Here is a 14,532-nt window from a genome sequence, read left to right as displayed (position 1 = left end):
GCAACTGGAATTTAAAACTGGTTAGTGTCTTCTGCTAGTTATCAAAGCATTAAAAAACTATCTGAACTGATAAATAACAGATTGGAGATTAAAATAATAGCAGATTTGTCTCATTTTAAATGAATAATAAAAGCTGAGATAAAAAATGTACTTAAGCCAGAATTTAAATGTTGCTATAAAATAAATATTCAAACCACGTGTGTTACAACTAACACCCCGTTACTTTGTGCATCGCACTCATCGCAAGTTTATTGTTAAATTGTTAAATGCCCTTACATATCTCTGTCACCATTATAAGTGTTTGATCACCACATTTGAGTGATCATTGCAAAAAATGTGTTTATGTATATATATTCTGTTTATGTATATACTGTATTCTATATATAGTACCAGTCAAATGTTTGGACACACGAATGGGAAAGTGTCCAAACTTTTGACTGGTACTGTACTATATATACACAAAGAATATCGGGCGATATATGTTTATGTATATATATTCTGTTTATGTATATACTGTATTCTATATATAGTACCAGTCAAATGTTTGGACACACGAATGGGAAAGTGTCCAAACTTTTGACTGGTACTGTACTATAATATACACAAAGAATATCTGCCGATATATCGGTATCGGCCCTTTTTTACTCCCTAATATCGGTATCGGCCCCAAAAAACCCATATCGGTTGGGCTCTACTTAGAACATTATAAAAAGGACTCATCAAATTTAGATTTATGAAATGAACTAGAACTGGTTCAAAATATATGTATAGTATCAGTCACTCCATCCATTTCAATTACACAAGTAATGTTACCTCTTTCGTTTGTATATACGAATTTGGCATTTTTGATGAAATATTTTAGAGATTGGAATAACTTGTAAAATTTGCATTCATTATAAAATGGCGTTTTCATTTTTTTACTGCTTTACATGGCTTTTCCAGATTTAGAAATCATACTTTTAAAATTAGTGTATATATATACTTTCTAAGACTGAGAAAACCCTGTATTTTTTTAAGAAAAAAACTGTTAATAAATATTTATTTTAATAATAAATATAAAATAACATTTTTTTAAGTTGCTTGACCTTATTGTAATACTCGTTTTGGATTATTTTAAATCATTTTAAGTCATTTTGAGTCCAGTTTAAAAGTTCACTAAAGACCACTGTTATACATTTTATGATGTTTTCAGTTCAATGGGAAAATGTTGATGTAAATAATTTCAGTTGACCTTCCTTTGTTCTTTCAGTTTGGGCGGACGGAAGTTATTGATAACACTTTGAACCCGGATTTTGTGCGAAAATTCATATTGGACTACTTCTTTGAAGAAAGACAGAATTTAAAGTTTGATCTGTAAGTACCAATAGATATTCCTTTACCTTCAGCTACATTTACACAAGTTTCACCACATTTACACTGTAACTGCTCTGGGTGCACTGAACTTTGAGTGTTTTGACTCTTTTATGTATTAGAAACTGTACTGAGTTAAAATTTGGAATGACCTCTTGTTCTTGATATCCCGGAATGACATATATTAGTTCCTCTTCAGGAACTCGAGCTGCGTCGGAGGACGCTTTGGGAATGCCCCTCAGCGTGACCGGCTCTGAACCCTGTGTGTAATCAGTCCAATAGATGGGCGAGACGTCACGGGCGGGTGACGTAATGACCAGGAAGCTATAAAAGCACGTGCGGTGAAACCGGCGTCAGCTTTCTGTCATTCAGCAAGCGCTCTGTGTGTGTGTCAGTCTGATATCCATTTGTGAGTCTTATTTGATGTTGTTTTGCACAGAATGTCAAAAGCACATGACAAAATGAAACACTTAAGCAAGGGTGAGGGCAGGCAGCGTTTTAGGCTGTTTGTTCCTCCCTGCCCACGTTATATTAAGGGTGGGGATACACACAGTTTGTGCGTTGTCTGCCTGGGTGCGGAGCATGCTGAGTCAGCTCTCGATGCATGTTCTCCGCTCCCGGAAGGCTCTCTTTGCGGAGGGAGCCTTCTCTGGCGTTCCCCGCGGCGCTGGTCCCGCTTCCGTCGAGGCAGAGCGGCGATTACGCTCGTGGGGTTCGCAAGTGGATCTGGTGGAGGGAATGGAGACGGGCGAGTCCCTTTCTTCTTCCTCTCCCGCCAGATCCAGCGCCCGTTCTCTGGGATCGGAAGCCCGCTCTGCGGTTACTTCCCCCCGGGGAATGGGCTCGACGCTCCGCCTGTCTTCCTCCGAGGAGGTTGATGTGGTGGGCGTCGATGAGGATTTGCCCCCTCAATCGCCCCAGTATGAGGTGCTTTTAGAGGTGGTAACTAGTGCCGTGGCCAAGTTAAACATTGATTGGCCCGCCGAGAAAATGGCTGAGTCGCAGAAGAGTAAATTGGATGAGCATTTTCTGCGTGTTAAGCCGCCACCTCCGCTGCCTTTTTTCCCCGACCTCCATACCGAAGTGTCGAGGTCATGGGGAAGCCCCTTCTCGGCCCGCCTCTTTATCCCCGCTTCCGATTATTATGGCAATGTGGCGCGGTTATAAGACGATCGTCTTTAAAGGCTCCGGCATTGCCCTCCAAGCCGCTAGGAACTACATCAGCACTGGTGGGCAAAGGGTACTTGGCAGTGGGTCAGGCTGGTGCGTGTCTGCACACCATGGCGGTGTTACAGGCGTACCAAGCCGACCTGCTTAAAGAGCTAGATGAGCGTGAGCAGATAAAAGCAGAAGATATTATTCAGCTCAGGAGGACCCCTGGTTTGTCTCTCCGTGCCACTAAAGAGACCACCCGTGCCATCGGCAGGTCTATGGCAGTTATGGTGGCGGCGGAGAGGCATTTATGGCTGACCTTATCAGACATGAAAGAGAGAAATAGGGTCTGCCTCATGGACGCCCCGCTTGCGCCTTCTGGCCTGTTCGGCGACGCCGTTAATTCCGTCGTCGATAGGTACCAGGAGGCCCTCTCAGGAGGACCGCTGATTTTTCTCTCCGCGCCACTAAAGAGACCGCCCGTGCCATTGGCAGGTCTATGGCAGTTATGGTGGCGGCGGAGAGGCATTTATGGCTGACCTTATCAGACATGAAAGAGAGAAATAGGGTCTGCCTCATGGACGCCCCGCTTGCGCCTTCTGGCCTGTTCGGCGACGCCGTTAATTCCGTCGTCGATAGGTACCAGGAGGCTCGTAAACAGGCGGCGGCGTTCCAGCGGTTCCTCCCTCTCCGCTCTCTAGCTCTGGGGGCTGCTGGGCGGGAGCAGCCCCCTCCGAGTACCAGCTCCTCATACAGGGACGCACAAAAACAGAGCGTTGCCTCACGTGCTCCTCCGCATCGGGACCGCGAGTTAAAGCGACACTCTGGGTCGGGGGCCTTGAAGTCTAAGCCGGATCTGCAGACCGTATTTAAGACTAAGAGGTCCTCGACCAAGAAGTCCTGACGCCACTGGCCCAGGACTCAAGAGGGCAGGCTCCTCTGGGGTGGAGCGGGTTTCACCGCATTACACGGTGTCCGTCTCGCCTCAGTGCCCTCAGGAGATCGGTCTGCTAACCCTGCCGGAGTTACAGGGCGCAGCGGTCTCCCTCTTACATCAACCATCAGGGAGGTCTGCGCTCACGCCGTTTGTACAAACTAGTGTACCAGATCCTTGTGCGGTCCCAGGGCAAATTTCTCTCGCTGAGAGCAGTTCACATTCCTGGGCATCTCAATATGGGAGCAGACATCCTGTCGAGGCAGGGGCCGAGGCCCGGTGAATGGATGCTTCACCCCGAGGTGGTGAAGCAGATATGGAGAGTGTTTGGCCAGGCTCAGGTGGACCTGTTGCAACTCTTATGACATTGCACTGTCCCCTCTGGTTCTCTCTGACTCATCCAGCTCCACTGGGGCTGGATGCCATGGTACAGACATGGCCGTGGCCGTGGCCGTGGCTTCATCTGTACGCCTTTCCCCCGATCGCTCTGCTCCTGGGAGTTCTGGAGAGAGTGCGCCGGGACAGGGTCCGTCTTCTGCTAGTAGCTCCGTTCTGGCCGGGCCGAGTATGGTTCTCGGGCCTGATTTCTCTCCTCGACTGCACTCCCTGGGAAATTCCCATCAGGAGAGATCTCCTCTCACAGGCGAAGGGTACGATCATCCACCCCCGCCCAGAGCTGTGGAAGTTGTGGGTGTGGCCCCTGAAGGGGCACAACTCATAGCTTCCGGTCTCTCAACCGAGGTTGTTGAGACCATCCTCCAATCCAGAGCTCCCTCAACGAGCTCTCTGTAGGCCTCCCTTCGAGCCTATCAAGGAGATCTCTGATCACCACCTCACTATCAAGACTACCTTCCTTCTGGCGATATCTTCTCTCAAGAGAGTGGGGGATCTGCAGGCCCTCTCAGTGGCCCCTTCCTATATTGACTTTGCGCCCGGTCTGGCCAAAGCGTTTCTGTACCCTCGAGCGGGGTATGTTCCTAAAGTCTCCTCCTCTACACCACAGCCTGTCATACTCGAGGCCTTCAGTCCTCCTCCCTTCGGGGAACCAGACCAGCAGAGGCTTAACTGTATGTGTCCAGTGCGAGCACTGAGAGGTCTTCCAGCTACAAAACAGACCCTCAGTCGGTGGATAGTAGATGCCATTTCCATTGCTTATGAGTCCTCTGATCTCCCTTCGCCTCTAGGGGTCAAGGCTCACTCTACCCGAAGTGTGGCGGCCTCCAAGGCCTCCTTGGCAGGTGTCTCGATGCAGGACATCTGCGACGCTGCGGGATGGTCCACGCCTCTAACCTTTGTCAGGTTCTATGGCCTAGATATGTGAGCCACTCCCGGCTCTTCTGTTCTCTCGCCCTAGCTGTGCAGGCTTCCACACTAGGCAGAGATTTGGAATTCTGGTGGCGTGGGCATACTCGTTCCCAAAGCGTCCTCCGACGCAGCTCGAGTTCCTGAAGAGGAACGTCTCAGGTTACGCATGTAACCATGGTTCCTCGAGGGAACGAGACGCTGTGTCTCGGGGCCATACTTCCAGCATCTCTGCCAGCGCTTGCTTCACTCCTAGAAGCTGACGCCGGTTTCACTGCACGTGATTTTATAGCTTCCTGGTCATTACGTCACCCGCCCGTGACGTCTCGCCCATCTATTGAACTGATTACACACGGGGTTCAGAGCCGGTCACGCTGAGGGGCGTTCCCAAAGCATCCTCCGACGCAGCGTCTCATTCCCTCGAGGAACCATGGTTACATGCGTAACCTGAGACGTTTTTCCACTGTGCGTTTGTTTGAATAAGAAAAGAGTGAAAGTGTAAAGGTTATGTAGAAACAATTTGTTGATTAGTTGTTTACATTCGGCAAATGCGTTTATCCACTCATTGTATACATTTTATCAGCCTTTGTAAAAAAAGAAGTACATTTTAGCGTACTTTAATACATAATGGTTTCATTACATAAATGTAATTTAAAGTAAAACTAATTTGACATTTTGGCAAGTTTCAGAAGTGTACTTACTCTAAGTATACATAAGTGCCTTTATTTCATTAATATGTTATCTACAATTACGGTTTTTGCTAATATATACTTTTAAGATGTGAAGCACACGAGTACAAGTACATACATTCCCTCGGAATCAAACCCATGACTGTGATGTTGCTAGCTCCATGTACTACTGTCTGAGCTAAAGAAGTTGTTACTGGTGTTCAGATTATTCTGGTATTATGGTTGAAATATTGGAATTTGTCTTTTTTTTATATGCACTATTTTTGGCAATCTGTATACAATTTGGGCAGGTGGTATGTGTTATGCAATTAAATATACAGTAATTAACATATATTCAAGATTAAGAATAGATTGTGGTTGAGTACATGGACTAAAACGGAGTTGTGCTCATGATTGTCAACTGATTTTCATTTTTTAGTGTATTTACAAGTGTCAGCTGTTTCAGATTTTTCTGCAGCCCACACCCTCAATGCACTAATTAGTGTTAAACAAGTTTTTTAAAGAACGTTTGGTGCAAATTAATTAGTGGGTGACATAAATATTTATTTAATCCACATAAAAACTTCATCCTTATTGATGTAAATATGAAAGCAACTTTGACAAGTAGAACTTGAATAGTAAGGTTATTATTAGGCACGACATCTTTGTACATCAAACACTGGAGTCACGCTTCAACAACAGATGTGTCAGCTACTGTAAACCCAACCATAAGATAACTGTCATCCTATGTTTTGTGTGCTTTTATAAGCAAGTGTCACAACCAAAACCCCTTCTCACGAATCACACATACTGTGTGGGCAACACTCTATGGACACAGGTCAAGGTCTCTTACCCTTACAGTGTAGTTACAGGAAAAACAGACAATCTATTATTGTGGAAATATGGATTTTAGTATTTAGTATTTAGGGTCAACTTTCCAATAGACTATGTAATGCACAATGGTACCATCTAGTTATCGGTTGATATTCAACTTTTTTTTTAATTTATCAGTATAATTTAGTATTTGATATTTAAAATTGTGCATGCTTGTATTGATTTTAAATAATACACATTATAATTTTTGATGTGAAAATTCACTTGCAGCATTAATTGTAGGTGACAGCAAAGGTAATCTTAAAAGCATTAACCTTTTTAATTTAATAACACTTTTTAAAGTAGTCTTAAACCAGTTCCAAAATTAATCCTGATTTTACATTCTATACATTATAATTGTGTGATGCAAAAATTAACTTGCAGCACTTAAAATGGCTGGTTTTAGTTTTAGTGTTTTACTTTTTATTTATTTAGTATAATATAATTATAGAAGCCATTTATCATTTATTGACCATAACATGAAAATAGTTATTGGCATCAGTGTTATTTTATTATTATCTACATACTATCATAGTATTTATTAATATTTTAAATTAGCTTTCATTTTTATATTTTCAGTATATTTTCATTTTACTTGTAGTTGAATTTTTCATCATTGTGTTATGTGCTTGTATTTATTTTTTTATTTTTATTTTTTTAGTAGTTTTAGTACTTCAACTTATTTTATTTTAATTATTTGCAAGGCAACTTTCTAATTTTATGCACATTTTAATCATATGTTGTTCAGCTTCGTTTCAATTAACATTTTTAATTAATAACATGCACAAACATTTTTTAAATAGTTTTAAATCTGCATTGCTGCGTCCCAAATTACAATTAAAAAAAATTTCCAGGGGATTAAAAAAATAATATAATAAAAAATTGGATGTATGTCTAAATCTTGGATCTTTGCAACAGATGTTATAAATTCGGCCTGTGTGCATGTTCATTTGTGAATGTGCATGTGTGCTAATATTTATTATTATTTTGTGTCAGTCTAAATGTGTTTGTGTCTGTATATTTAGGCATTTATGGGTGTATTTTAGAACAGATATGAGTCATTCTGTATCCGTTGGCCCAAATGTGTGTGAGGAATTTGTGTGTGTCTCTAGGCTTCAGCATGAGTGTGTATGTCTGTAGGCAGAAGTGTGTGTGTGTGTGTGTGTGTGTGTGTCTGTGTGTGTGTGTGTGTTGTCTCTGTGGATCGGTGTCCCGCTCGACGGCCTGTCATACTGGGTCTGTAAATCTGCGGAAGACATGAGAGGGGTCACGAGGTCGTGTGGGCAGTGCCTCCGAGACGATAGCGAAACCAAAGCACCGCTGATGAGGATGACATGGCACGTCGCCATGACAACAAGGGGGACTGAGCCCCACAAACGAATGGATGAGGCACAGAGACAATAAATAGATATATATGAGGTTGCGCTATATGTAACCCTAGATATATTTCAGGATTCAGACATCCTTCAATATGTGTTGCTTTTCTTGTCCTCTATCTTGTTCTCTCTCTCTTTATGTATTTATCTCTCCGTTGCGCTGTGACAGGGCAGAAGAGAATGATTCATGATGTCTGTGCTTTAATGATGTTGTTCTTCTTTCGTAATGAGAAACAGGCAAGCGTGAACTCCCGTCATAAGACCATAATCTAATTAAAGCCCAGCTCAAAGTCTCCCATCACTGATTTTGGAAACAACCTCTGTCTGTTACTACTTTTCATTGCAAGCTTTCCTGAGCAAGCATCACCATTACTAATGCACGTATCCAGGGTTAGGGAATTGGACCATCTAAAGCATGGGTGTCAAATTCAGTTCCTAGCAGGTCACTGTCCTGCAGAGCTTAGCTCCAACCCTAATCAATCACAACTGAATCACCTAATCAAGGTTCTCAGGGTTACAAGAATCCTCCAGGCAGGTATTTTGGAGCTGGTTGGAGATACTCTCTGCAGGACAGTGGTCCTCCAGGAGCAGAGGTTGACACATTTAATCTAAGCCATCTTAACAGGGGTGTCCAATCCTGCTCCTGGAGGGCCACTGTCCTGCAGAGTTTAGCTCTGACTTGCCTCAGCAAGTTTCAGATATGCTTAACCTGTGTTCACGCTATGTCGTAATTACCGTAATTCTGAGATAACAACACATTCCATTCTACTCGGAGCTGAATTATGTGTTTCTATGGCAACACTATCAACACCAAAGCCCTCATGCGCTCCAGAACTCGTAATTACAACTTGTAAACTCGGAATGTTTTGAGAGTTACAAGTTGGACCAGTGACAGCTGTACCACCTGACCGCCGCTAGGTTCATTTAGGCGCTACTTAGGTGCTAACTCAGAGTCCGAGGACATTGAAAGCTGGGAGTAAAATGTCATGTGTTGTCATGTCGGAATTATGGTAATTACGACATGGCGTGAACGCAGCATTAGTAAGACCTTGATTAGCTGGTTCAGGTTTGTTTAATTGGGGTTGGAACTGAACTCTGCAGGACAGTTGCCCTCCAGGAGCAGGACTGGACACCCCTGATCTTGGATCATCTAGAAACACCTTAGCAAAGACCCCTAAAACCATAGCAATCATCTGGCAATACTCCAGCCACCACCAAGCACTCACTAGCAACTGCACAGCAATGCCTTAGAACAGGGTTCCTCAAATCCAATCCTGCAGAGTTTAGCTCGAACCCGGACTCGGCTCACCTTCCTGTGATTTCCTAGTGATCCTTAAGACCTTGATTAGCTTGCTCAGGTGTGTTTGATAAGGGTCTGCAGGGCAGCGGCCCTCAAGGGCAAGATTTGAGGAACCCTGCCTTAGAATCACCAAGAACTCTCTAGCAGCCATCTAGAACACTATCATCCATCTAGAACAGGGATGAGCAGCTCTGGTCCTGGAGGGCCACAGTCCTGCAGAGTTTACCTTCATCCCATCAAACACACCTGAAAAATCTTAACATGGCTGTGTTCCATTTTGTTTTTTATGCTCTTCCCTTGCTAACATCCCTCCATCATGTTGACTCAGATGTACGTCACTGATTACATTGCACAAGTGCCCACTACTGTCAGAACCTTAAAATGGGCTGAATTGGAACGTCCTAAGTCCTTGATCACTTGAAATCTGCTTTGGAGTTGATTTATTATTTACATTTTGTCAGCTGGGGTAGAGGTAAATTAAATGCAGTCTGTGATGAAGTCACAGTCGTGTTGCATTGTGGTATATGAAGCGGGCTGAAGTGAACATACTGTATGAAGTAGACCCACGAAGGGTTGAGGGTCTGACCATATAAATTTCCTTGACCACTTCACGGAACGCACTTCAAAATGGCAGCGAAGATTCCCATAGGGAAGTGCTTAGGGAAGTTTGGGACTGTGTGTCTAAAAGCGAAGTGGAATGCAGCCCATGTGTCTTCAGGATTGCTTGAAAATTACAAACAGGTACGTTAGATCAGCTATGGAACTACGATTTGCTAGGACTGAATTTGTCCATCACTGACCTATGAACACATAGCAATTGACCCTTTACATGGAGTTTGATTGACAGGCAATCTGACCAATAATAATGCAGAATCTGCCATTTTTGTTCGACAAACAAACCAGACAGGAGAGTAGTTTAACGTTTGTGGAGTTGAACTTGAAAAATGGTGTGAATTGACATCTTTCCACAGTTTGAACAAGATACCTTCTGATTATTTTGATTATTTTGTGCTATAATTGGTAAAGAGGAAGAGATGATCGGTTCGCATGCCACTTGAACTGAGGCGCTACAGTGATCTGTCACGACACATTATAGGGCCACAAAACTGTATTTGTTTTAATTTTAAAAAAGGACCAAATTTGAAAATTGAGACTTTGTTTCATACCTAAAGTAACCTGCTCTGTCTTGTCTGACAGCTCCCTCTTTGCTCCCCAATGTATTTTTTCACTGTGTGAGAACATAATGTGAAGCGTGAGAGCGCCATGGCTTGTCAGACATAGCAACAGTAATGAAGGGGGGCAGGTCTTTCGCGAAGAGTCAATTGCATTGCAACACTTCAGAACCCATATAGAACTCTCTAGGAGCCACATAGAACACAATACCAACCATCCTTAAAGGTATAGTTCACCCAGAAATGAAAATTCTGGAATCATTTCCTCACCCTCATGTTGTTCCAAATCCATAAGATTTTTGTTCATCTTCAGAACACAAATGAAGATATTTCTAATGAAATCTGAGAGATTTCTGTCCCTCCATTGACAGTCTACGCAACTACCACTTTGACGCTTCAAAAAGTTAATAAATAGATCATAAAACTAAGAATGCCCTATTTGCCACCCAGAACACACTACATAGCAACTGCATAGCAACGTCTTAGCAGCCACTTAGAACTCCCTATCAGCTACACTTTATCAACTACATGAAAACACCCTAGCAAAACAACCTCTAGTGCCTTAGAGGTGCCTTTCCATAGCAGCCACACAGAACACACTAGTGACCACATAGCTACTGCTCTAGCAGCCACCAAGAACTTACTAGCAAGTGCATAACATACCAAGAAGCCACCTAGCAATACCCAAGAAACCATCAGCAAAGCAACAAGTTAAAATAATTCAGAACAGCCTAGTAACCACTTAGCAACACCCTGGAAACTATCAACAACCCCCTAGCATCACAACATCAAAGCAAGTTTTCTACAGGCAGCACCGCTCACTTTTTTCTAACAGGATAATATAATTTTTCCCCCTATAGTCAATGCCACAAAGCAGCCAACCTGTTGCTTTGTACTGATTTTGATCTCACTTCATCTGAGCAAACGCTAGCATTAGCAATGCAGTTTATGATAAATGTGTCATGTTTCAGTGCTGCTTGTTTGAATTCTGCCTGCGTGTTTGTGTGCATTAGAATGACAGATTCCCATCAGCATGTGTTGCTATAAATAGTGTTGGTAGCGAGAAGCGTAATGCGGTTTAGTCAGAGTGTGTAAATGGGAAGCTCTGTGTGTCGTTCCCTTCAGGGTCTGTTGAGTGTGTGGGCAGACAGCAGACCACGTCACAATCCGGTGTGATGGCTACGCCAAGCGTCTCTACGTATGCACACATCATGTCTTTTCTGGCACTTGTTTCTCAGGGAAGGAGAGCAAGAGTGGCTGTATAGCAGAATTCATTAGTGGTGTTATATCTAATGAGTGTTGAATCGGACTAGTCAACACAATCACATGTAACTATTTTAAGTTTTGACAAAGTAAATTTGAACTACAATTTCAAACTAAACAGGTTTCTGTTGGTCAGTGTGGCAACCCTGCAAACAAGCCTGCACTGGACCTTTACAGGCTGCCAGTGCAGGGCCCCTGAGAATTTGCTCATTGGCAAAACGTTGGCCCCTTAGCACTCACCCTGCACGGGCAGCCCTCACTTAGCCTCCAGGAAGCCTTAGCACTGTTTTATTGAAAATAATAAAGTTTGAAGTCACCATTATGGAGGTAAGCGCTTGCTTTAGTTGGGCTCTTGACCCTTGACTTTTTAACTTAAGTTTTTTTCTGGCTGCTGTAACTGTGTGTTTCTGAAGCACATTTGTTATAGCAAAAGTTGCAAGAAAAACTGATTCCCTGATCTCACCCAGAGCTTGATCACTGAGGACATTATTTAGATTTAATTATTTCACATTATAGTAACCCTAGAATACAACTGCATAAAATTTTGTCCTGCTTTAATATTTTGAACATTTTCAAGTCGTTATGCAGAAATTATTTGGATGGGATTATGTAGACTCACACAGATATCAAGATTCAGCGTATGAACCTCAACAATGGTAAGTCAATAAAATATTCAGATAAACTCTGAACATCAAAAAACAAGCTTTTTGTTGATTGTCACCATTGTTGAGGTTTATACGCTGAATCTTGATATCTACAAATACTATAAAGTACTACCTACAAGTACTATAAAGTGAAATTATTAAGCCTAAATAATGTTCTCAGAGATCAGCCTCTGGATGAGATCAGTGAGTCAGACTGAATCAATAATAAGTAACCATCAGCATCTTATAATTTTGTCTTCTCACAACTTTTGCTGTAACAAATGTGCTTCAGAAACACACAATTACACCAGCCAGAGAAAACCTTAAGTTAAACAGTCAAGGATCAGGAACCCAACTAAAGCAAGCGCTTACCCCCATAATGGTAACTTCAAACTTTATTATTTTCAATAAAACAGCACTAAGGCTTCCTGGAGGCTAAGTGAGTGCAGGGCCAGTGCGGCCAGTGCAACGTTTTGCCAATGAGCAACCAATGAGCAAATTCTCAGGGGCCCTGCGCTGGCAGCCCTAAGTGGGCCCGTAAAGGGCCAGTGCAGGCTTGTTTGCAGGGAAGCCATTCCCCATTTGGGGAAAAATAAATAATAAATTAAATTATTTTTATTTGCAGTTTGCTAACTGACTTTTGCACTTGACTTCTGGGAACAAGGAGCCTTTTTTAATGTCAGTTTGGACAATCTGAGATGGAAATTTCCAAGCACAGTTAGTGAGTGATTAAATGATGGTGAGTGAGTAAATAAATAATATAAAAATCATGCACTAATTTGAGAAAAGAACAGAACATAATAACCATTCATCACTTTACTGTAACAAACTTGGATGATTGGGTATGAAATAATCTATTTGTATGAAGAAATGGACCTCTGTCTGGAAGCATTTTCATCCATTTACAAAAATACAATAGACCATGAACGTAAAGTATTCAGAATTCTGAAGATCAAACCAAGTGTAAATAAATGAATCATGGAATCATGGCAAGAATCTGACATCGGCTTAAATATATCTGTAGGTATAGAGAGGCTTACTTTTGAGAAGATGATGTGAAAAACTGCAAATCCACCCTAACTGCATGTCTGGAATGAAGAATCATTGCAATGTAGACCAATAGAACTTAAGATATACTTAAGGTCAAGGCATAAGCCATATATAATTTGATACAAATAAAAACAAGACTGAGGAAAAGCAAGACACCTTAAACATCTGCTGCTTGTGCTCAACATATTTTGGGCACTACACATTGCCCAAAGGCTTATAAGAGCCTCAGTTAGGGAGAAGATTCTGAGATAAAAGTGTATTTATTATCTGAAGAGCTTTCAGGCCTCAGTTTGGCATATTCCTAACATAGCACATCAAACTGAGAAGAACATTATGCTCGAGTGAACAAGGGTGGTGGCAGCTTCACGCTTTAGGGATGGACCTCTGTGGCAGGGTCTTGGAAAACTCCAGGAAAGAAGGAAAAATACATAGTGCTAAATACAGGAATCTCCTGAGGCAAAGACCTGATGCATGTATGCAAGAGGATGGGGCTTAGAGTTCAGTTCATCCGCCCACAGGACAATTACCTCAAACATACTGGAACATGCAAAAGAACCACGGTAGCGACTTAAAGCCACACAAATATATGTCCTCAAGTGCTTCACTTAAAGCCCAGATGTCACTCCAGATAATTATTTCTGGGTCCAGAACAGTCTTGAAGATGAGAGAGCACATTATTCCTGTGCTCATCAATCTTCACTGCTATACCTGTACGATACAGAATTCATTACAAAGTGCTGCTATATGTCTTCAAAGCTTTGCATGGCTTTGCATGGCTTTGCACCTGATAATGTTTTTTATTTAATCAGTCTGCATCAATCTAATAGGTCTCTGTGTTCAAATGATCAATTACACCTTGTGTTTCCTCGCTTGAAATGCGAAAGTGATCAGGCCTTTTCTGTTGCAGCGCCCAAGGCTCCTACCCTTAGTGTATTTCAGAGTGCGCTAAAAAAGCTTTTGAAAATGCTTTGTAAGTTGTGGTTGTTATTGTTTGTTGTGGTATGTGTCTTATTAGTTTATGTCTGTTTTTATTCTTTTATTTGTGATACTGGTAAAAAATGTATAGCCTGAATGCACTGTAAGTCGCTTTGGATAAAAGTGTCTGCTAAATGCATAAATTATTATTATTATTAATGATTAAATTATTTATTCTTCCTGTACATAACTTTGGTTCTTGTGGTATTGAATGTGCTTTAGAAACTTTTGAGTTGAGAACTGTCTTGAAGGAGCCAGAACAGTTTTGCCAAGAAAAATGATTGTCCACTGTCACAAACGGTTACCCAAAGGGCATATTCGACGAAGTGTTAAAGATGTATTAAAGAAGCAGTATTCACAAAGAATTTAACTTCTATAGTGTGACAAATCTGAATCAGAAGGCTACTTTTTAGGCTACTTTTCCTCACCAACAAGCCATTTCAGATTTATTACATTTTGTATATATATATTTT

At 42.1% G+C, this 14,532-nt stretch overlaps 1 protein-coding gene across 1 annotated transcript in view; it reads left to right on the top strand.

Moving 5' to 3' along the window:
* LOC107666208 (copine-8) overlaps positions 1-14,532 on the top strand; it is a 103,907-nt gene that overhangs the window by 13,570 nt on the left and 75,805 nt on the right. Inside the window, exon 4 of the mRNA XM_016457420.1 lies at positions 1,250-1,353. Within this exon, the coding sequence (XP_016312906.1) occupies positions 1,250-1,353 (104 nt within the window). The remainder of the gene's footprint in view (positions 1-1,249; positions 1,354-14,532) is intronic.

This window comes from Sinocyclocheilus anshuiensis, unplaced genomic scaffold (genome assembly GCF_001515605.1).
Source record: "Sinocyclocheilus anshuiensis isolate Anshui unplaced genomic scaffold, SAMN03320099.WGS_v1.1 scaffold1016, whole genome shotgun sequence".
NCBI lineage: Eukaryota > Metazoa > Chordata > Actinopteri > Cypriniformes > Cyprinidae > Sinocyclocheilus > Sinocyclocheilus anshuiensis.
Note: the sequence above shows the minus strand (reverse complement) of the source record. Positions and strands in the feature narration are given on the sequence as shown.